The sequence below is a fragment of the Strigops habroptila genome, chromosome Z (assembly GCF_004027225.2).
Source record: "Strigops habroptila isolate Jane chromosome Z, bStrHab1.2.pri, whole genome shotgun sequence".
Classification (NCBI taxonomy): Eukaryota; Metazoa; Chordata; class Aves; order Psittaciformes; family Psittacidae; genus Strigops; species Strigops habroptila.
Window position 1 is genome coordinate 56277342 of NC_044302.2, and position 24769 is coordinate 56302110.

The 24769-nt window shown below is 40.3% G+C and overlaps 2 protein-coding genes across 8 annotated transcripts in view; both read right to left on the reverse strand.

The window, feature by feature from the left end:
- Positions 1-1659: 1659 nt before the first annotated feature.
- NXNL2 (nucleoredoxin like 2) lies at positions 1660-10385 on the reverse strand. The gene is made up of 2 exons (XM_030471363.1): positions 9878-10385; positions 1660-3133 (listed from the first exon to the last, which is right to left on the reverse strand). The coding sequence occupies exons 1-2, from the start codon at positions 10342-10344 to the stop codon at positions 2965-2967; spliced, it is 636 nt and encodes a 211-aa protein (XP_030327223.1). The 5' UTR covers positions 10345-10385; the 3' UTR covers positions 1660-2964.
- A 10420-nt stretch (positions 10386-20805) lies between these two features.
- The window catches only part of SPIN1 (spindlin 1), a 57404-nt gene continuing 53440 nt past the window's right edge, over positions 20806-24769 (reverse strand). For all 7 annotated transcript variants that reach the window (XR_003989328.1, XM_030471370.1, XM_030471364.1 and 4 more), the window contains one exon: positions 20806-24594. Coding sequence is in view for 6 of the 7 variants with exons in the window: in XM_030471370.1 (XP_030327230.1) it covers positions 24395-24594 (200 nt within the window). In the remaining variant the exon portion in view is untranslated. The remainder of the gene's footprint in view (positions 24595-24769) is intronic.

The following is a 24769-nucleotide window of genomic DNA, read 5'->3' on the forward strand; positions in this document are numbered from 1 at the left end:
GGAAGCAATTTCATTATTCTTTTTTCATCTTATGTTTGAAATATATTTGCCATTAGCTGGTCCCAGAACAGCGCGTAGTGGCTACACATCACCTGCACAGAAAATCCACTAGAGAAGCTTAGTATTCATTAAAAAAAAAAAAAAAAAAAAACCACAAACACCCACACAAAACAAACCAGAGCATTATCTATATGGCTGGATAGCAAAAATCAGAAATAGTCTGCAGTATTACCAGCTGCCATTTTAAGAACAGCTATAAGATGCTCAGACTCACAACTCTGCTGAATACTTCCTAGATGCAATATTTTTCATTTTAAATTCAGTTTCTCCACAGCACTTGGTTTTTGACATATTGTTAGTGGTACATGACTTCTTCTAGTATATTTATTCCCTTCCCCCACCCTTTTCAAGGGAAATAAAAGTTTTCCTCCATTACAAGAAAATGACACAGTTGTAGTACTAAGTGATAAAATCATTCACACAAACTGATTTCAGGCCATTGTTGTGTTTTTTCAAGCTCAGGCAAAGGTTCCTCAACAAACAAGTGACAGATCTGTGGGTGGGTTCAGTAAGCCAGTGACTTCAATAGGGACATAGCAAACAACAAAACAAGTCTGATATGTAATCCCTTCAAGCACAGGCATGCAAAGAAATGCCTGCGGAACAGACATGCCTCTAAGCTAATGCACACAACACAGGGAACAGGCAGGGGGAGTCAGAAGCCCATGTGCAATTACAAGGCTGTAACCTCCTTGGGATCACAAAGATGCAATGGGATAGCTCACATGACTGGAGATCTGCAAAGGATGGATAAAGGCTCTCTAGCAAGCACAGGCCATGATGGCAAGCACGGGGTATCACACTTCATATGCAGAGCAGCTGGAGTGCATGGAGCTCTGCCCTGGGACTTCTCAGGAGCCAGTCAAGAGCTTATGGGCCACAGTTAGCAGACAGACCAACAGAAGTGCGCCTGTAGCGCATATCATAAGATCAACCTTCTGGTAGCCACAACCCCTGAGATTAGAGGTAAAGTCTGGAGCAAGATAGACTTACACTACCACTAGCGTAGGAAGTACTTAACCAGCTTGGACATGCATAAGTCCACACAACCTGATGGGTGGCACTCATGACGACCTCACAGTGAGGTTGTGTCCATTGCAAGAGGCTCCTAAGGCTTGAAGAGAGGAAATAACACTCCAACCTGGCTGAACAGCCAGGCCCAGAGCATTGTGATTGGCAGCACACACTCCAGCTGGAGGCAGGTCGTCATCTTCAGGAAAACATCACTAACACTAGAACCAAGAGGAAGGGTGAATATAGCATGAGAACTGAAAAGTTAAAAGACACAGATAAAGCTGATATACATTATTGGGAATGACATGTAATAAGTGAGTAAGCTGGACTTGAAGTGTTAGTAACGTAAGTGCTAATAGCTGGAGAAATAATTCTGTTAAAGTTTTTAAATTCTAATTAAGCTTGCATAAAAAGTGTTTCTTTAGCTCACCAATTGCATGGGCATTTGGCCTGGGACCCCAGTCACGAAGACTGGGCAACAAATCTGAATGCAACAACTGGTGGGGAATACAGGCAGAGCAGGCTCTACTTCAGATGCAACATTGTCACTGAAGGTCGGAAGAATCAAACTTGTTAATACCAACATAGCATTAAGCAGCAGGCACTTCTTTATTGCAGCGCTAGGTGCTAGGTGGAATTTTCACAAATCAAGCACACCCCATGCCAATCTTGTCATTACATTTATACACAAAAATTACAAGGTAGTACACTCCCAGTTACAATGATCGGTTAGCAATTTACATACAATTATAATATCTGCAGTGTTATTCTCTTCTGTTACCACACTTGCTCAGGGGAAGGGTCTTCACAATCTGTGGGTTTGTTTTTTAGTATTATTATGAGTATAACGAGGATAGTTCATCTAAACAACACCCTAATCTTATTTTGTTGCCAAGTTGGCCAGCTAGATATCTACCTTGCCAGGTTGTCAAATAACTCATCCTGTGTACAGTAGATCCTAAGTGCTTTGGTTATGGTCTAGAGAGCAAGGACTAAGACTAATATACTACAGAGAACAGGGATTTCAAGCAACGCAGCATCAGATTTCAAGTAGTACAGCAACACATGCTAACATAAAAATAAAGGCTAACTTCCTAAATCAAGATGTTCCAATGTTCCTGTAGCGGTTTCACAAACAAAATATAGAAAGATTCAGTAAAACTTAAGATAATCTGAAACAACATGGGCACTCAAAGAGAGCTGGTATAATTTTTCATGTTTGCTTCTATGCACTTTGGCAAATGGAGATGGAGAACACTTTCTTCTTAGACTTGACCTGATGTTAACTCAGCAGACAACTTGGCTTACAGTGCCAAGCTTAAAAATCCAGCAGTAAGGAATACTTAGTAAAACTTAAGTAAATCCCACACAAAGTAAACAAAGAAAAGTATTTCTTCAGTACTGACACATGTCCTATTTTAAAAAGCTGACATTTTCTGATTATCTGAAGGTACATAAGAGAGATATTAGACAAACTTCATAAACATTTATTAAACAATTTTAATAAAATATGTGCTAATCACCAGGAAAAAATATCAGGAAAAATAGGTTTGTGCATAAATATGATTTTTACTTTACAGATTTTTGAAAAGCATTTGCATAGATTTCACAGTGGTCCATTATTACTGTCTAAAACAGCCTATCCTCTTGAAGTTTTTCAGTACTATACGGAATGCTTTGGTTCATACTGAATATAGTAGATAGAACAATACAAATAAAACAGTAACTGCATTTTATGACTTACTGGAATAGCTAATCTTTAAGCTGAAAATAAAATGTGTTAGCAAGCAAAGATAAATAAGCCTTACCCTTTTTGTCCTGAGCAAGGCAATAATCTTTTCAGAACTCCACAATTTTCCATGATGCCTTGTCTTTTCATATGCCAACTTTTCAGCTAGAAAAATTCTGAAAGATATCTGCAACCTCAAGCCAGTTCTGAAAACAGGATAGTCCTTTGTCTCTGATCTGTTTTCTTCCCTTGTCAGTAATGACTTCTCCAGTTTGTTTCACAATCACCAGTTTAGGAATTGCTGTTATGTTGTATTTCTTCTTCAGATCACTGAGAAGAAAAAAAATAAAAACAAAACACACCATTAGTGCATTTTAAGAAAACTCCTAGTCTTGATGAAGGGTACTCGAGTCAGGATACATGGGAGAGCAGAAGTCATGAGTGCCTGGGCTTCCTCAGAGCATTAGGCAGAGCACTGGGCAGCATAGGGACATGGACTAGGCTGCAGCTGGGAGTTCACATGGTGAAACTTCGCTCAGGGACACCAGAGTTGCAGCACCCTTCCTGCAACTGCTCTTCACCACTGCCTGTGGTCTCCACAGGAGCAGAGGCTGACTCTAGACTATAAAGAGGTCCATGGAAGGGAAGTGTGGCACACCCACCTTGTTTTTACTGGGCAGAAACAGCTATCTTCTGGTCCCTTTTTTACTGGATAGGGGAAAGATCTCAATTAGCATTAGACATTTATTCCTCTACCAACATGTTCAACAGTCCCATAGAGCTGCTTCCAATAACCTCCATTAAAGCATGATGCATAATCCTTTAGCGTAAACAGAAAAGACTGCAGAAGTACCTTAGACTCTGTTAGTGAAACAGGCCCTCTATATATAAAATGTAAGCAATCAAAAGATCTGGAATAATGGCCAGCCACCTAAGTTGTCCAAGAACACTATTTCAACTCCTCTGCCCACCACACAGACAATAGCAGCCATTTCTCTATGTCATGATATGGAAAGCTCCAGACAGATTACAAATAGCTCTGTCTTAAATAGCCCATTTTACAACATAAATGTAGTTAAAATAGAATTTAAAAGTTAAAAAGCCATACAAACAGTGATGTTCCATGAACTAAATCAGGATCTATTCAAACAATTGACAAATAGGTAACTGAGGAAAATTTCCTAAGAAAAGACTCCTGAAGAATGAAAATTTAATGGGATCGAACTCAAGATACATGTTAAATAAATGGATTATTAATGCTGGAAATAAAAACAACATTCAGGAGGGGAAATCCTAGAGGACATAAAACACCCAAAAGGAAACAAAACTACTTGCTGACACCAGCACATGATAAACAAGAAGGCATGACTAGTAATTACACACTACAGAGATGAAAGCGCACAAATAACAGGTTCTCAGCCACACCAAGTAGTAAAATAGAATTCACTGTTAATGTAGATGAGTTGGAAGATCCAAGTAAGACAAACAAAAGGAATGCGTAAAAGCAAGAGAAACAAAGAATACCACATAGCACGCTATTTCAGTTGAGCATGACACTGGCAACAGAAGTGGCAAGATGAAAAACATTTCCAAGGAAAACATTAACAGTTATGACACTGTTTGTTACAGGACAAAGTAAAGAAGAGGAAAAGAGCAAATCACATGTATCTATTTTTATGGAAAGATAATATCTTATATATACAAGAAATTTAACTCACTTGGAAGGGTGATGCTTCAGTGCAAATGAAAAAATAAAATTCAGAATACAAATAAGCCAGAAAAACCAATGTTGAGACTAAGACTTAATCACTAGCACTGACAACGGTTTTTTGGCATGAATCTTAAATTCACAATAGAAGTAATGAAAAGACAGTCAATGACTTCTGAGCTCATTAAACACCTCAGTGGGCATCAGATAAAAGTCAGTTGTTGAGAGTGCTGCTCAACAGGAGGAGCCTCAAGTGTTTCCAGAAACTCTAGCACCAGTTCACTGCCACAGCTCCAAATAAGAAAGAAAAGGAGGCAAAGAAGGTCTGAAGTTTCCTGCCGTGTTTATCGGGACGCTGCAAAATCAAATTCATTCCAAATACATGGAAACAGCAAAGACACTACTTTCACGAACATTAAAATGTCCAAAGAAAGAAGGAAACCATTTCTGACTAATGGTCATAAAGTCAGAACAACCCCAGGGTGTTTCCCACCCTTTCAAACTAAGCTAAAAAGTAGAAAAACTATTACCTACTTCCTACCATATCACATTATTCATAGGTGATCCTTGGCACATCTGTTCATTATAATAGATGCTCATATTAGAGAGTCATGAATGAAACAATATAGATAATGAATTCATAATGTTAAGTTTGGAAAGCGAAAGTTAAAGCAAATATTGTCTAGTGCATCACCCTCACAAGTAATAGTCCACAATTTTAGCTTCAGGAATGCAAGCTGTGGTGACAGACATGCCAGTATCTAACAGGAAATGTGAGAAACAAAATCTACACCTAAGGTGCAAGTTGTGCAGTCTAAAAGGAATCCCAGAAAAAACGTGATGTTTAGAGGAAGAGGTCATGTGTTTCAGAAGGGGTACAAGAAATCTGTTTGCGGTGAACTGCAATGGATCAGCTAAAACTAACAAGATCCCCAAAACAAATGTGACCTGTTGTAGGGAAAATTACCTCCCTGCATTGCCTTATGTCAAAGTGAGCAGAAATTGAGCACCTTTAGAAGAACCGGAGGATAGAGGCACAACAATTACTAGTAATGGAATAGCCAGATTCCCAAATATGAACAACATCACACTCAAAACAAAAACTAAACACTAAATGGAGAGGTAGTGTCTGAGTGCTATCACAAGAACCAAGAACATCAGCTGTGTGATGTTCAAATGCCAACGCATTTTGGCTGAGTAGAAAAAAAACAGATTTATAGATATTGTTAAAGAATACAAGACATTTATAGACATTCTCTATGATTTCCTGGAAAAGTGGAGGCATTTTAAAAATAGAGAAAATAAGTCTTTAGTGAAACACTGGCCCAGAAAAAGCATTCCTGAAACAGAAGGAAAAAGCATTTCCTTCTGTGCTTTTGCTTAAGAAGACACATCACAAGTGAAGAATGCTGCTCTACCATTACATTGATTGAGCAGTAATGCAGGAAATATTACAGAAGCAACAATAATACTGTCTAGCAATAGATTTGCTTTCTCACTGAGCTCAAAAGCAAACAACCAACAATCTTCCTAAACCTTTGTTGAATTCTGCTAAAACAAGAGAAAAAACGTTCCAAAGATGGTTCATATAGAAAACACATAAAAGACTATCATGTCCTGTCATCTATATGATGAACAATATGGGTGGACGATGCATTTAACTGGTTCAGTGGACAGTAAAAGCTTAATACAACTGTAGCGGTCAGAGGCAGGACAGTAGTAAACTGAAGGTAATTTGGTATGGAGACTGGAACGTAACACTGCTTTCCTAAGGGAACACTCCAGCACTGCATCTTGTTTACACAGCAGGGCTAAAGGTTGATGGTAAAATGACCTGAAGATTGCTTGGGTGGACCTGAAGGCAGCTCGGAACAGTTCTGCAGACAAGGCTTCTTAATCACTGTACAAACCCTCACCAAAACAACTTTAAAACCTGTTAAGATCATACCCTCCTATAGGGATCTCATATCCTGTGACTTACCTGCACAAGGTACATATGTGCAATGGGACTAATTCCCATGACAATTTATGAAATCACTAACCATAAATAGAAACATCACATGTCCTACAAAGGGAAACTCAATTCTCTTAAGGTAAAAGACAGTGATGTAACTAATGACATTCTTAAAAATCAGTTGCTTAGCTATTTCTGGGTAAGTGTAAAGGTACATTCAGCATCTTACTGACTTGAAACATCTAAGACCCAAAAGACCAAGCAGAAGAGGAAGCTATAATAACAGATAACCATTGAAGACTGAACAAGCAACCTTTGTACAGACACAGGGGATCTTTTAGCCAAATTCCCTGTGATGTCAGACCTGGGCCATGCAGGTTAGAACATGAGAGGTCAACCTTCATTTTCATGTGGAATACTAAAAAGATGAAATTAAGATTGGGACAGACTTGCAGCTTGCATGGTGCTGTGTTTTAGATCTGTTACCAGAATAGACAATAGCTCTTAACTGCTCAATACTTTCTCTCTTCTCCTTCTGCCTTCCTTTCTTAGCCTCCTCTCCCCCCGCCATATATTTCTCTGGGTGCCAGTCCACCCTCACACCTAAATCTTCATAGCTAACATAAGATGTAAGCATACCCTTTTTATTTTCCTTTTTCAGGAATTCTTTGGGATTCCAATTTTCATTAAGGTGTACAGGACGTGAACTCAGGTAAATACTTCTCTATTAGGCAGCCTGCAAGAACTAGCATATGCTGGGCATCCACACAGAGAATGACACCTTTCACAGTAGGGCTCAGTATAAACACAGCAGTATGTCTTTGTGTATTATAATTAAAATATCAATTACCATTTACTAGCATTTGTTGTTGATGTATAATGACAGGAACAACTAGGTTTGAAAAGACCTTTAAGATCATCAGATCCAACCGTTACCCCAGGACTGCCAAGTCCACCACCAAACCATGTCACTGAGGGCCTCATCTACACAGGTTTTTTTTTTGAACGCTTCCAGGCGATTCCACCACTTCCCCTGAGAAGCCTGTTCCAACACTTCACTAACCTTTCAGTGAAGACATTTTTCCTAATACCCAGTCTAAACCTCCCCGGCACAGCTTGAGGTGCTACAGGTATGGATGCAGGCTATTTCTTAACAAAACAAAATTCTTCTCCAAGAAATTCCATGCTTCCGTTTGTGAAATGTGTTTTAGATGGCAAATTTTAAATTTACTTCAGTTTACGCTGCAATTATGCCTTCTTTACACGGTCCACAAAAGAGCAATCAATTTGAATTAACAGAACTTTAAAAATATTAATAAAAAATGTTAATAAAATAGTGGATGTTAATAAATATCACTAATCAAATTATTAATTGATGTTAGTCAGTTTTAAAATTCTACCTTAGAACTCGTATCCAGCCAGAATTCTAGTTTGGTTTAATGAACACACATCCTTCTGCTCTACATTTACAATGATTCACCAATAACCCTGAAGCCAAACGATGAGTTAATTCAACCTAAATACCTTGAACATCTCTACACAGCCCTTTGTTACATGCAAGAAACAGCTCTCCCAAAACATTGTCTTTTCATATCCCTCTGCACTTTGTTCTTCAGTAAGCCTATTCAAATAATATGATCTTGCAGCTATCTGTGATAGGACAAGCCATATTTCTCCACAGGATTCTCAAGGGTGTTATGGACTGACACAGAAAAGCCAATTAAACTATCCTTGTACCTCCATTCCACATGACTTGGGCAAGAGCAGAGTCAGAAATAGAGCCTAATCCCCAGAGGCTGAAGCTATAAGCGCATTCCCATGGTCTATACTGAACAGCTTGCTGGATGCTATAACTCCAAGTGCTACATTTCTGCCAGGAAATTTGCCTGAATTCTATTAGGATTAGTAGATACCAAATACAATTACTGTCTGGGGAACCTCTGGAGAACTATGGAAAACAGCATTGCTATTTCAATCTAATTTTAAGTTAGTGGAAACTGTCATTAAAAAGGCATAACATTAATTGCCTGCTGACATCCAGGAATGAGCCAAGGAAGGATGAAATAGCTCCTGGCTTCAGGCAAGAGGTTGCCAAAGTACGCTGATAAAGCAAGATTAAGAAACCTACTCCACACAGACTAGCTAGTATGTTACACAGCTCTATCCTGGGTGGCACACAGGAATGGATCTAAATGAACACTCTGATAGAATTCTTTGTTAGAACAAATCTTGCTGTGAGTTTAACTACCCAGTTTATAAATCACACTAACTCCTTGACTTTGATGTCATCTGTAACAATGTTTTGCACAATCTACTTACACATTATTTATGGGGGTGAGGGGGTGTGTGTGTGTGGAAAAATCTCTTTACAGAATTTACATGTACTTTTAGTCCCCAGTTATAGGCACTTCAGTGGCCCCAAACATCTTACCTGTTCCCCCATAATCCCATCTATACGTCTTGATATGAGCTAAATCATGTTTCTGACAGTCATAGAAATGAGCCTGCACTCTTAATTTATGTCATCAAAATAGTTGATTCTTGGTATTATCCTTCACCCTGTTAGTTTTCATCATCTCCTTTCCTTTTGCTAAGCAAGCTGCCTACAGGAATGCCCCTTTAGAGACCTATGAGCAAAAGAATTTCATCCTAGCTACCACGTGCATTTGCCACAGCTACACGGCAGCTGTTACGATGTTTCTTTTTCATCTAGCCTACCTGTATCTGTCCGAAATTTTTCAGTTTGCTCTGCTCTCCTCTAAGTTGTAAAGCTACAAGTTTTGTTGCTGCTGCACTTGCCTTTTCTCCAGAGCATTGATAAGCTAGGCAACTCAGAACAACCTTAACAGCAATTACTGCCGTGCTGAAAAACAATCGTTTGCCATCAGCTTGTTTTTGACTCACTATTCATGTCATCTCAATACTTGGGGTCTTTATTAAACCTTCTTCAAAGATCTTTTAAATCCTAAATTAGGTACACAAACCTAGTTTTCCTTCATCACGTTATTTACAGATGTTAGCAGGCTAAAGCCCCAGTTACTTCTCTGAAGCGACTAAGCTATTGGTTCAGTGTTAGTTTGTGGCACGCCTTCGCGAGAGCGCAGGGTGGTCCAGCGAACAGCAGCTGCTGCGCACGGGGCAGGAGGAGGGCAGGAGGAAAGTAGGACTGTTCTGAGGGAAAGCTGAACAGTGCGCTCCGCCGAATGGACCCCGCTGCAGCCTCGGGGACAGGAGTGGATCAAGAGGGCAGGCGGAGGTCCCGCCGAGCTTTTGCAACAGGGACTTCGTGGTCACATCTCACTGCTGCTAAAGCACCCGGACCCCGGAGGAGGGGGTCCGCAGACACACACCCCCCGCCCGCCGCACTGCCCCGGACCCGGGCGGGCCGGGGGCCCCTGCCGCCGGTACTCACTGCTTGTAGGGATCGTGGAAGGGCAGGGCGAGCCAGTTCCCGTGCATGGCGTGCATGTAGCCCGCCATCTCCTCGGCGCTGTGGTCGGAGGAGATGAAGACGACCTCGAAGGGGGCAGGCGGGTGGGTCCCCGACAGCAACTCCGTATAGAAGTCGCAGAGGATGGGGGTGAAGTCGCGGCACGGCGAGCACCAGCCGGCGGAGAAGTACAAGCCCACGACCTTGTTCTGCAAAGCCTCCTCGGGGTCCACGCTGCGGCCGTTCTTGCTGACCAGGAGCCTCCCGCTGAACACATCCACCATGTTGCTGCCGGCCGGCCACGCGGGACACAGTGGGGCTACAGGTGGCACCGACGGCTGCGAGTATAGGCTGCTCCCGGCGAGCCCCCGCCGTGGCACCTCCGCGCTGGGACCAATCTTCCTGCTGCCGTCCCACGCAGCGGACCCAAACTGGCCACCACAACGCATCCCGGAGCGCTCCGCTCGCCGCCGCCTTTATACCGGTCCGCACCGCCCGGGCCCGCCCGCCGCTGACTGGCAGAGGCCCTCGCCAATGGCCGCGTCAAGCGGGTGTGGCCGCGCCCCGCCCCGCCGGAGCCGTCGGTGCCCGGTGCGACCGACTCAGCGGCCGGCGGGGCAGACCCCGCGCCCCCCGGAGCCCGGCGGGCACTGCCCGCGGCGCGCTGCCGGCGGCTAGAGGCCGCGCTGTGGACGGCAGGGGCAGCGCGGCGGGACGCTGCCGGCCGCCTGGGGGAACTCGGGCAGCGGCGCTCGCAAAAACACAGCGGGGTGTTGGTGACTGTGACACTTTGTGCCCGTGGTGCCTGCGGGCCGCGCCCCGCGGAGCTTTCGACGAGTCAGGGCACCGTGCCGCCGGGCGGACGGCTGCGGTGCGGGGCCGGAGTTGGTCTGAAGCAGGGCTTGTGGTTACGCGAAGTTTCGGTACAGTGACAGGCGCACTCCGCTTTTATCATCTACGGACATGTTGCCTTACGAGGCTATTGCAAAACAAGACGTGTGATCTAGAGACGTTCTGGTGATACCCCGCCTGGAGTGCTGCGTTCAGATCTGGGGTCCCAACACAAGAGGGATGCGGACAAAGAAAGAGACATAGAAGTAGTGAAATGGAAGTAAAAAACGTTTGAACTTGCTAACTCCTGTATAATACAATACATGCTCAGGGCAGTGTAATTTCATGCACCTCTGGTCTCTATAGGCTATGTACAAGTTAAATTAGGAGAATCATAAAACACCAGGTTGGAAGTGACCTCAAGGACCATCTGGTCCCACCTTTCTAGGCAAGCATGACCTAAACTAGATGTCCCAGCACCCTGTGCAGCCAGACCTTACAAGTGTCCAGTGCTGGGGAATCCATCACTTTCCTGCGGAGGTCACTCCAGTGGCTGATTGTTCTCATTGGGAAAAGCTTTCCTCTTGTGACCAGTCAGAATCTCTCTGGCCGTAACTTGCACCCATGACTCCACAGCTTTTCCACGTGACCTGTTGTACAACGGGAATCTCCATCTCCTTTGTAGCCACTCCTTAAATACTGGAAGATGGTGATAAGGTCTCCCCTAAGCCTTCTTTAATGAACACACCCTTCACTCTCTCCTTCATGCACCTCTTCCATAGCTGGCACTGTTCTGCCTAGTAAAGGATTTGATCCAGTAAGCCCTTATAATAAGCAGTCTCGTAACTTGTGGTACATGCATGATAATGGATTTTTAAGTGAAAAGGTATGAAATGTAAGGTTTCAATGTCCTTGTAATTCTTAAGAGGTCTATAGGAAATGCATACCTGCATAACACAATTGGCATTGACAAGTCCTGTATACATCCAGTGAAGTCATAAGGCAAAAGCTGACTGTATTTACTTGAAGGAGAGTGTTACCTGAGTGAAGGCTTGTTAGACCTGTGTTCAATTTAATCATTAGCACACCGTGTACTTAATTAAAAAATAGAAGTGACAAACCTAATTGAGATAACTGGTTGGGCAAAAGCATATGGAATGCAATCCCTGTAGAAGTCAGATTAGAAAATAAAGAATTCCATTGTGTGTGAAGACCGGCCAGTCAGAAAAATCAGACCCAAAAGAGACATCAAGGGGTGGAATGCACAGGGTAAAGGAAAGACACCAGTGGATGAAAGAGTTAAATATGTAAGAATAATTGATACAACTAGATGAAGTAATTGGGTTTTACTGTACATATCTGGGTTTCACAGTACATATCAATACACTTTACAGGAAAGGGTATTACAATCTGTTATTGATAAGGAAACAGGTAAAATTACTTTCCACAGCATACAGTGTGAAAAAAGTGGAAGTTTCTTAGTGTCAACCCAATACGTTAACCAATGAGCTGTGAAAAGAGCCAGTGCACAAAGAAATATTGAGGAAAAAAAAAGTAAATATTCAATTTTACTATACACAATCTGCCAAGTAAAGTAGTTATTGGATATCCATAGCAATCCTTAGGGCTGCCACATGTGGTACACTCTTTCCACCACTGGAATCATGAGATCCAAACACATGGGTCACTACTACATAGTCAGCAGTAATACAAATACTTTGTGAATGTTCCTTCCTCACTGTTCTTGGACCTGCTTCCCCTATGTAACCTCCAAACACAAGAGAAATAACTTCTTTCTTTTTCCTTTCAAGTGGGAAAATTAACCAAACAAGTAGTGCATAGGTTCTTTAAATCACAATTTTATTGTTGTTACTCAGACTGTCCTGTGACCAACAGTATACTGCAGGCATCAAAGGCTAACTGTAAGGGAATCTTGCTTTCCTAGGAGAGGAGAGATGCTGGGATGTAGCTTAGCGTTCTTGCCACGAAGAGATCCCAGCAACAATTCATGACTGAATAAGAGCTGTGACAGATATCAGTGAACCAAAGTATTTTAGTACAGAAGACACTGTTTAGGTAAGGAATATTGCCTTTTTTTAAGCAACAAGATTTTTACAAACAACAGGTAATAATAATTATAGGTAATAGTTGTTATACTAGCATTTGGAACATACCCCTCGGTCCCAGCTTAATATGCATTCTTGGCATAAATCAACAATACAGCAAAGAGGACAGAATGCCGTTAGAAAGAATTTTAAGTTAGCTGGAATTGAAAGATTGCGAGGAATATATTTTTCTTTTAATCAGGAAATACTCAAACCTATTAATAGATTCCAACTAAGCAAAAATCTACCATAAAAAGTGCAACAACTTTTCAAACAATACATTCTTTGCATTGTCCCCTAGGTTCAAAATCATAGCAATTCTGAATATTGGGAAAATAGCAAAGGTACACAAATTTCTTCCTGCAGCACAAAAAGCCTAATTCAACTATCCTTTGCCTCTAACTTTATCCTAGTTAGTGTGTATTGGATTGCCAGATAGTCTTAGATAGTCTAAATATAACAGTGCTGTAGCATTTCTGACTTCCAGACAGGTACAAAAGAGAAGCAATTCAGCAGCAGCATGGCAACAAGGAACAACGTTTGTGCCTGCAGCAGTGGAAAAGTACTGTAATAAAATTCTGCTCAAGTTCGTTTGCTTTGGGACACTCTTTCCTCTTCACTCTTTATCCTTTTGGCAGTCTAGTGTAATTAAGTAGACATTTTTTTTTTTTTTTTGTGATGAGACCTCTTGACTAGGTGCATCCCTTTCAGGGTCAGAATCATCCAGTATTAGATCCAGCATTTCTATGCCTTTTATCAGGAGTGTAAGGCTGCGTGAGACTTCCTGCAGAATCCATCTTAGTCCTCCTCTACAGTCACCAGCAGCCACCATCTAATCCTATTTGTTCCCAGAGCTTTTGATGGATGAAGGAGTCCTGGTGGTCACAAGGATTCTGTCACAAGGAGTGATTCCAGAATTTTGGTGGTAGTTTCGGTTGCTTTAAATAATTTGATGGGCACATACAAAAGTAAATGACCTCTGCTATATAAACACATGCTCTTCTGGCAAAACTCAAATGAGAGGCTTCAGTTGTGGAGAAGACAGCCTGCATCTACTTCTGCCAGTCTTGTTAGCAGCCTCTATTCCAGTTAGATTGACTTGGAATTATTTAATTAACCCAAGGATTTCAGGTAACCATTTGCCATATATTAGTTCTGGTGAATTGAAAGAGTTATATTTTAAAGAATAAAAGTATTACATTCTTCTTATTTCTGAAAGGGGAGATGACAGTACCAAAAAGCTTGTCGTGCATAATGGCATCACTTCAGCATAATAACACTTTTTCCAGATTCATCTTTAAAAAAGATACTTGAGATGACCTGTTGTTTTATTAGATTATTATGTTTGATGCAGATTCATAATGTGTAACACCACTACAGACAGAGCATTCTTTGAGTACTCAGCCTTGGTTTGTACTGCACTCATTCCAGTTTCCCACTGAATACATTTCTTCATCAGCTAATAGAGGAACAAGTCCTGGGGGAAAAAAAAAGCCAAGCCGATGTGAGTGTTAGAGGGCTGGAAGCTAGAATACTTTCCTGCAAATAAGCAAGCTGCCAGCACAGCTGTTGGAGCTGCTGGTAGGAGCTCCTAATAGGAGTTTTGGCAAAGCACATTGACCCCAATGCAGTCGTTTGTCTCAGGGGTGTGCACATAGACTCCAGAAGGGGTTTTGTGTCTAGCATGTTCATTTTTATAAGAAATACCTGGTTTTGTTGTTTGCATAAAGAGAATGTTATTTTAAGGCTGGAATTCACTGTAATTTATATTGTACGAGTTTTGTCTAACCACCTTCCCTTTGCACAGACATATCCAGAATAGATAACACTCCTAGCCTTTCGTCTCATGCTGTCTAATTCTAAACCCATTAGAAACAGAGAAATAATTAGGAACTAAGACAGTTAAAACATGGTGTGGTTTTTGCACTAAGAAACGTCACTAGAAAATCGGCATAGGATGAAAGCTCCACTACAGAAAGAAAAAGCCTAGAAAAAGAAGACCTCATCCTTCAGTTGAACATTCATTAAGAAAATAGAGACTATATTTTAGAGCTCTGAAATGACGCTTAACTTGGGAGAATTAAATATGTCAAAGACTCAGGTGTCTCCTGATAGTCTCTCTGACGCATGAACTTTGATTTTCATAAAATCACATCATTTTCAATTACATACAAAATTATCCTAGCTTGGGGGGTGGTGGAGAGGGACAGGAATTGTAAACAAGGTTGTTGAGTACAATAAATCCTTATGCTATTGTGGTGAGTTAATCTTGCCTGGCTGCCAGAGGGGTCACCCAGCTGCTTCTTATTCTTCCTCCTCCACAACAGAACAGGGAGAGAAAGTGTGATGAAAACGTTCATCAGCTGAGATAAAGACAGGGAGGATTCTTACCAATTACCATCATAGGCAAGACAGACTTGACCTGGGGGACATTAATTTATTGCCAGTTAAAAAGAAGAGTAGGATGGTAACAAAGACAAAGCCAAAAATATCTTCCTCCTGCCTTCTTCCCAGGCTCAACTTCACTCCTGAATCTTCTACCCCCTCCACCCCTCCCTGAGCAGTGCAGGCAGATGAGAGGTTGTGGTCAGTTCAGAATACTCTATCCCTACTGCTCATGTCCTCCTCATTCTTCTCCTCTGTTCCAGCAAGGGGGCTTTCCTGCAGGAGGCAGTTGTCACAAACTGGTCCAGTATGGATCCTTTCCATGGGCTGCAGTCCTTCAAGAACAGAATGCTCCAGTGCAGGTTCCCCATGGGCTGCAGTTCTTACCATGAGCCTGCTCCAACATGGACTTTCTGTGGCCTGCAGTTTCCTTCAGGTGATGTCCATCTGCTGCAGCATTGGGTCCTCCATGGGCTGCGGGTGGAATCTGCTCCACCAGGGACCTCCATGAGCTGTAGGGGCACAGCCTGCCTCACCATGGTCTGCAGCATGGGCACCTCCTCCTCTCCTTCTTCACTGACCCTGGTGTCTGCAGGGCTGTTTCTCTCATATTCTCACTCCTCTCTCACAGCTGCTGTGTAGCATTTTGTACCCTTTCTCTAATATGCTTTCCCCTGAGGCACCACCAGCTTGGCTGATGGGCTTAGCTGTGTCCTGAGGTGGATCTCTAGGGCTGGCTCTGCCCAACACCGGGACAGCTGCTGGAGTCTTCTCACAGAGGCTACCCCTAGTCTCCCCACTGCCAAAACCTTGACATGTATACCCAATACAGCTATATTACATTCTTGCATCTCAAGAGTAACTTCATCCCAAAATTTGTTCTATGGCTGAAACAATTCAGAGGAATAATTATTTGAACTCAATCATCTTTATCTTCTTCATAGTCAAGAAATCTGAAGGTGTTAACTCTAAAAACTGGCTGCTTCCGGGACTGTTCTGGGGCTAAGCAGCAGGAACACATCACTGCAAATGGGACATGGTGAAGAGAAAGAACGTCAGGCCCAGGATGCAAGGATCTGGAAGCTCTACTTTGCAGGTTGTTTGCTGCTAGAAGGGCAGATATGTTGTCTGCATAGATAGGGAGTAAAGTTTTAAAGAAGCCTCAAAGCTAAGTTTGCAATGTTGGCAGTGAAACCACATCACATTCTGCATCTCCAGTTGGCAGTGGCACAAATCCTTCCTGTGAGATGGAATGAGACAGGACTCCCATACAACAGAGCATCAAGACAGAGCCTTCCTTATGTGTTGTTAACCACCTTGCAAAGGAGGCACTACTGCATGCGACAGGGCCAACCTTAATCTAGCCCAGTGATTAAAGGATTATTGCTTCAGAACTAAGTATTTTTATTTCTGTATTTATGATAGAAAGCCTGGTAAAAAGTGGGTTTTGTTGCTGCTCTACCTTGTTGGAGCCTGCTGCCTTACTGCCATCACAAAAGGCAGTTCAGAATTTCAGTCCGTTGGCCAGGTGACTTCTTCACTCCACGGCACCATTTTCTGCGGTGGTTATTCTGCGCCCTTACCCTGCCAGGATTAATGATTTATCCTGGTAAGAAAAACAAAAGCAACACAGACCAAACAAAATTGCATTTGTTATTTCTAAGATCCTTGCCAGTAATATATCAGATAGTTTATGGAAAAGCAGGTATGTACAGAATCCAAATTTCGTCTCCAGCAGCACAGTATGTACTTTGTTTTTTGTTGACTCAGAGTGGACAAAGTCATCAGCATTGCTCATCTTTTCAATCTAGAACATATATTGAATGCAAAAAAAGGGTTTTATTCCACAGAGGAGCATCTCAGCACAAAACATGTAGTAAAAAATGGGTTTCAGGGATATGACCACATGTATAACAGATTTTCTTCAGTGACATTTTTATCATTATGTTAGCATTTCCTTCCTTCTACACGACAGTATTCTATAAAAATCTCAAGCAATTCAGATCTCCCTTTCTAAGCTTTCAGATTATCTGTGTATGACTGGTTAATAATAATTAGTAGTCATTTTAGGTAGTTATAATTTTGTAATCTGCAAGTGTTGTTTTTTGAATTAAAAATTCAGAATCTGGAGCACATATGATGTTGATTTGGGCCATTTGCCTGCATAACTTATGTCTTAAATATGAAAATTTCTATGTGTTAAACTAATTCTGTGGAAGACAAAACGCTATGAATCTCCCACATACACTGCTAGCCTTGTAATATCAATTTAAAGATCAGGATAATGATGTTTGGATTTACAGCATCAGAAAGAATTGCCCATCCTAGGCAAGAATTAGTAATTTCCTTTTCTCCTCAGTAAAAACTATTACCTTTTATTATTTTGAGCATCTTTTTGGTTAGTCTTACTTCCACTCATTTGAAATGAACTCATGTTCTCAGCTCACGATCAGTATATGCTGGGTCCATTTTTATTTCTTTCCCTGCCATCAGAAGTTCTGAATCAGAGCAGTTAGCTTTTCTGCCTCACTTTTTCAGGAAATGGCACCATAATTCCACTATTTCATTTTGTTCTTCCCATCTGCCAGCTTCTGAGTAGAAAACACACTGAGCCACACTTACAATAGCGGAGAGTTCTGTGTCAGGCAGAATGAATTTCCTTTTAAGGCAGAAAACTATGAATGGGTGAACAAAGCCAGAGATTAACGAGGATTCCCAGCAAGACACCTTCCATAATGAAATGTGTGGTGATGTAACAGAAAGGTTCTTCTAAAACTTGCTATTGCTATCCTTTTTATATTTTTGAACATAATCTTTGAATCATTATAAGTTTCTTCTCTGATGTTTCTGTTGTTAGCACTGATTTATTTTGTTCTTACAGTTTAAAAGATTACTTTGGTTTTTAATTCCTTAAATTCATGAGAGTTTAAGTTAGACACCTGCTTCTGTAAGTTAAAAATGGGTAGGAGTTACTCATCAGTGTTGTAAAACCAAATTAATTTGAACTTTTATGGAAAACATGACCAGTATTCCCAGCGCACAACTCCAGCTGTAAAAGTGTTGGTGAAGATAATTTAAGATTTCATCATACAGTCCAGTTCAAAGATGAGTATATGCCATGTGTAGCTACTTAGTGCAGTGGGACTGAAAATCATCATCCCAAAATCCAGTTGAGTGAAATGGGTAAAGCTCTTTCCTTTTTCGTGTTTAGTCTTGCCCTGTTACTGAGCAAACTTCCATACAAACACAATATCCTCCTCTCCCAAAACAGTGGCTGTTTACATGACATTAATTAACATGAATATGCATTTAGAGCTGTGTCGATTACTTTATTAACAAAAATATACCTCTCAGATGTCAGGTCTGGGTGGAATATTAAGAAGCAACCAAAGAAGTTTGCTGAAATCAAAGTAAATGTGCAGATGTCCACATTCATTACCAACATCAGCTTTTAACAGATCAGTCTGCAATGCAGATCTGAGGAACAACGTGGTACCAAAATGCATCAAAACATTCAAAAAGGACTTGTAGAAGTCAGATTCCACTGAATACAAATAAACTTACGGATTAATTGCATGGGGACGGGTAGAAGCAGTGCCAAAGCATACAGGTTTTTTAACCATCAGGCTGGAAAACCATTTACACAAATTGTGTACAACTGAAGTTATGCAAACCATAACTGATTTCAGAAAAGTAGTGTGCAGAAATCTGAAATCAACATCTAAGTAGAATAAGCAAGATTTAAGTTGACACCACCTTACTTACTTACACTGCTGAGACCCTGGTTGGTATGTTGTGCATACACAGTTCTGTACTCTGAATTTGGAGGAAGTATCAGCGAATTCATGGGCAGTGAATTAAACGGGAAGAGGAGAGCTTGAAAAAAGTGCTTAGTAGCCTGACAGCTTTCCCAGGCTGCCAATCCTGAAATGAATTAAAATGGTAAGGTATTGATTTTGGCAGAGAAAGAGAGTGATGTAACACACCAAGACAGGAACTTACTGAAAAATAGATACATTGAAAAAACTGCTTCTAAGTGTGTGAAAAAAGTGAAAGTATTTTATTATCCAGTGCTTGAGGATACACATACTTGTTATTTCCTCTCCTTTTAGACCTTACTGAGTTTAAATTGGAGCAGCCCAGCCTCCTCCAAAATATCCTTGCTAAAGCTTATCCTTTCAAAAAAAATAAATGGGAGTCCATTGAAATCTTCAGGGGCTCAACTGCTTACAGCATGACTAGTTTCAAGAATACTAATTTCAAAATAAGTAACTCACTGAGCAGAGAGAAGCTATTTTTCTGAAAATATAACCTCTTCATAGGCACAAGGAGGAACCTGACATACATGAAAACAGAATATAGTAGTATTAAAGCTGTAGCTCCAGGCAGGACTCGTACCTCCACCCTCCTAAATCTGTGGGACATTACTGTCTTCAAAGCATTGACATTTGAGCTGCTTGCAAAGGAGCTTCTAAGTAGCCAGCTTTCCAGGGCAGTTTCATTACTGCAGTAAGAGAGAACAGAAGTTTTCTGGTTTTATAAAGCTCCTTCCTATATGACAATAATTGATGTTACAAAACTAAGGCTGGCTCATCAGCTGTAATATAGAACAGGTTCAGGAATTAGTCATAAAAAATCAGCATGTCTATTTTTAACTATAATTTAATGTAGCCAGCTCACACAGATCAACGTGCTTTTTGGATATGGTATTTTTGCTAAAGCAGCGCCTTAGACTCTCCCTAATTGGCAGATGTACACAATACAAATCTTCACTGGGACCAGCCTCTCAGGCAACAGGATGCAATAAATAGGACACTGATCTAAGGGAACTGAAGAGGCTAGGGTATTCATCCCAACTGTATGCTGGCATGCCCAAAGATCTTCAGTATCCATCTGCACTTGGCACCAAGCTTGGTGCCAAAAAATGTATTTTGGGGTATCAATATAACACTTTCCCCTTTATTATCAGAAATAAGGTAGGAATAAATAATATCTGTTCAATATTGAAGTCTGCCTTAACAACATAAAATATTAATTATAATGCATTAATTATAACTTATATGACTTAAAAAATCTGCATGTTATTATCTCTGTTCGTCACCTCTAATTCACATCAACCACTTTTTTATCATCAATAAGAAGTGTGCTCAATTTTGAATTTTATTAATTCACAGTAGACAAATATGTCACCTAACTACTGTCAAATGCTTCTGCTGTTTCCAACTGCTGAAATTCTGTTTTGTCATACGGAAACAGACTCCTTCACAGACTTGCATGATCCCCTGGAGGGGAGTGTTCCTGTATTTGGTAAAATACAGTTTAAGCAGTATGCTTCACCTTTGCCAAGTTCCATCTTATCAGCATTTATTCTTACTTGGAAAAAAGAAAGAAGGGAAAAAAAAAAAAAAGAAAAAAAGATTTGGCTTTGCAAGCAAACTTGCTTCATAGGGCAAGTATTAAACCAGCATATATGGCTCAGCATTAAAATAATAAATGCTTTTTAATTAGAAAACTGAAGAAACCGTTTCTTCACGATCTGAAATCACATCGCTACATTTTGCTCATGAGAACAAAGTTTACAGTCATAAGTTGCACATAAAGGGTTTATTTTAAATGTTTTAAGGATAGAGTTACATCATAATTATAAAAATTACTTACAGAATTAAGTAACAGATTTAAAGTGTTTATACTTCTAAATGCAGAGAACAGGGAACTGTCTACATTGTTCAAAATAAAATAAAAATAATGAAACCAAGCTCTAAAGATGAAGTCATTACCTAATTTAAAAATGTGAACACGAAGACCTTTGAACTATACACATACCAAGAACCATCCAAATTGCACTAATGATGTAAAATACAAAAAGCACAGCATTTTCAAGGAACCAGAAACTGTTTTTACCATAATTCTTTTCCCCTGAAGCAACTAGTCAATTCTATCTGAAGATAAAGCCTCCATTTTTAAATAATTCTCTTAAAGGAGGCTTCTAGCTATTGAAAAAACAAAAAAACCCCAAAACCAACCAACCCAAAAAACAAACAAACAAACAAAAAAAAAAACCCAACAAAAAAAACCAACCCAAAAAGGGTTTTCCCCATAGTCTACTCCACCATTGTTTAGGCCTTGGCACTCAAAAGAAAGAAGAAAAATGTAGTGTTGTGTTAATCAACTGCAATTTTATTTTTTCTTTAACAGAATACTTGGTCCCTTCAAATGCTGTATGACACATACAACTGGAAAATTACCTTCCGTTGGCACTATGCTCGTCTCACCGGTGCATTTAATCCTACTAACAACCATTAAAACAGCACAATAAGCAAATTCACAAAAAACTGAACACAAAATAAAAACAGAACAAAACAAAAACCTAAACATTTTAACATGCAACTTTAGTTTGTTACACTGAATGTTCTAACCCTCTAAGCATGCAAAAAAGGATGGTCTGCATTTTTTTTTTTTTTTTCCCTTTTAAAAGGTTTTACATGGCAGCCTGACGTCACACACACGCACACACACAATATACAACAATACTACAGCAGGTAAATGTGAAAGGCGAGTAACTTTTATACAAAGATCCATGGCTTGTGCCATCACAAGCCCTATGTGGTTTTGGAAAGTAATGTTGAACCCCTATAACAAGGAACCAACATTTAGTTACCAGGGTAACGCAAGCACTGCATGCAGATCTGAAACATGAGCCTAAAACAAAGCCCAAAGCAGATGGGCAGGGAGTGGAATTAGTCTCAAGCCTCAAAAAAGGTGGTTTAAGCTATCAAAAAAAGAAAAAAAAAAAAAAAAAAAAAAGAAAAGAAATACCCACGCAACAGACAATGGGGACATCCAAAAACAACCATTAAATTTACAGTTTTTAGATTATACTCTAATTGGTAGAATACATGGTGTAATCAAGAGGCTTGCAGAAAACCCACAAATGCAAGCCTAATGCTAAAAATGTTCCAGTAGACCTAAACCTCAGATATTTCAAAACAAACCTTGTATTCCTCAGATATATAGCCCAAAGTTCAGTGTACTAGGTTATTCATGTATCTTGTGTATAATCAATACACTCACTCATTCTTGTGCCACAGATATCAACTTGGGCTCATGGAGCCAGGCTCAGCTTTGAGATTTACATGCAGGACTCTTAAGAGTCAATAGAAAACACATAACAGATCTGCAGGATGAAAACACTGTGTTGCAAATCTGCTCACTTTGTTCAAAACGCAAAGAACATTTACGACTTGGGTACCTAGTGCTCAAGGACTGCATTGAGAAGCTATTCACTGAAAGACAACAGCCTGCCTTTGGTTGCCCATGATGAAATACTGGACATATGCAATATAGTAGCAATGGACAAAGAATTAAGGTATCGTATTTATATGGAGAGTATTTATTACCATTCAACAGCATAATGAGGCACAAGCCTTAAGGCTAAAATATGAAATCAGGCAAAAAAATTGACAGAAAGGGGCTTAAACCACTGAGTCTTCAATATCAAGAACACCCACAACAGAGGTCACTGGGACCTCTGATCTCTGATTAACAGCACCTCTCCTGCATCCTTCCACTAATGGCACATGGTTGGATATCAGAGTATTTGTTCCTTCCATCAACAGTGTTGACTGTCTTCACATACTGTATTTCTGTGAAGCAGTTCTTTGAAACTTGCAGAGCTCTGCCTTAATGTAACATGACGATTTTGTTGCTGTGCTGATCCTTGTTGCAATTCTGATACTTTTAAAGACTGCCACACATAAAACCCTTCAATTTTCATTTACAACTAACTTGCAAGATTAAAACCATGACAGGATTTTGCTGTTGTGGGCTGCTATTTACATCCACAATTTAATGCAGATGACTGAACCACTGAGACTGCCTACAGCTTCCATTAGATAGTACACCACTGGCATGCAGAACTCTAGTGTTCATAGAATGAAATTCACGTTAACAGCATACCTCAAAGCAAGTACAATGTACACCACAAAAGGCAACAATAGGTTTAAGCTGTAGATTTGTCCAGACACTCCTTATGTGGAAAAGCCAGAAAAAGAATGAATTGGGAAGATGCCTTCTTGAACCAAAATGGTTTAGAACAAAACAAAGGAATACAATAGACTGAGCAGAAGGCAACAAATGCTTCTCCTTCTCTAAAGTAAGTCTTCAATGTGAAATGACACTCCCTCCCCACTCCCCTGGCATGAGATTGTATTTATTTATTTAACTACTGTTAGGCTTCTAAGTCCACACATAAACATTCAGGTTGCTAGGTTTTGATATTAAATGAGAGACTACCGATTGCCAATGCGTAGTCTAAAGTCTTCTGAAGTAGCATATATACTGTTAAAGTTGTGGCACCAAGCACTTGGGTTTTGTTAAGAAGTGTGTATAACGAAGAAAGAAAGTAGTACAACATTTAGAATTGAAGGCAGCCTTGTGGCATGTGTTTTACTGGTTCCTACAACTTGTCAATATGGGCCATTAACCTGCATTTTCTAATTAACTGGTTACACAGACTAAATGCATTTTTATAGTTTAAAGCCTTTTCACTGAAAGGTGCATTAAGTCAAACACTGCCCTGTGACTAGTAAAAATGCACAAGTATTTCTATGTACTGCAAGTTCTTAAAAAGCTAAATTTGAACTAAAGTGTAGAAACACAGCAGATTGATGTTATTTGGGTTAGGCACTCCTCAATGCTGATTAAACTGTTGAAACCTTTCAGAAAAGTCACCTCTGTTCCAACCCTGAAAACAAGGACTGCCAGTAGCCAAGAAATTAAATTTAATGTTACAAAAGAAGGCATATCAAAATATCAAACTATACTTGCATGTGGCAGTTGAACAAGTGAGTGCAAGGTTGAAGAAAAAGTTAAAATCTATGAAAAAATTTAGATTAACGGTTACAATACTAGATCAACTTTACACAGCTTGAATTTGCAGCTGTTCTTTGCTTTTAACTCCCTCCTGCCCAAATATATTGACTTCCTTCAAGAAAAGAGCTCTCTTACACAAAATGTCACGTTTGTTTATATTATTCAGAACAAAACAGTTTTGCTGGCAGAGATTGTGGGTTCGCAGGGACATTTAAGCTTTCATTAAACTGGAAAGCAGTCAAGTCTTTGTGTCTACAAATTTTACATTTAATAGTTCCACAAATTTGGCAAAAGTTCACGATGATGTCTAGGATGTCTTCACCAAATCGTAGACATAAATATGGAAATCATCATCAAACTTGATGAAATAGACAGATGGTTTGGCTTCAACTTGATGAATGACCATGCCAGTCCTTTTTGAGCCATCTTCTTTGGCATATTCCACTTGTTTGCCTACCAGGCTGTCCACAACTTCACCTGGTTCCCGTTCTGCAGGAGGTGAATCATCTGTAACACAAAAACAGTGTACTTTGGTAGACATTAATGGAATTTTTCAAGATAGAAAACTACTGCAGAGTCTCCTTTAAAACTCACATGGAACTATCAGAATTTTTAAATACAGAGTATGTAGAAAGTTAGTTTTGTTCAGACAAGCATCCAATGATTGCCATGCTTCTAGAAA

Coding starts and splice junctions, on each gene's coding strand:
- NXNL2 (XM_030471363.1), bottom strand. CDS start 10,344: ATGCGTTGTGGTGGCCAGTTTGGGTCCGCTGCGTGGGACGGCAGCAGG. Junction 3,134..9,877: donor TTCCACGATCCCTACAAGCA/GTGAGTACCGGC, acceptor TTTTCTTCTCAG/TGATCTGAAGAAGAAATACA.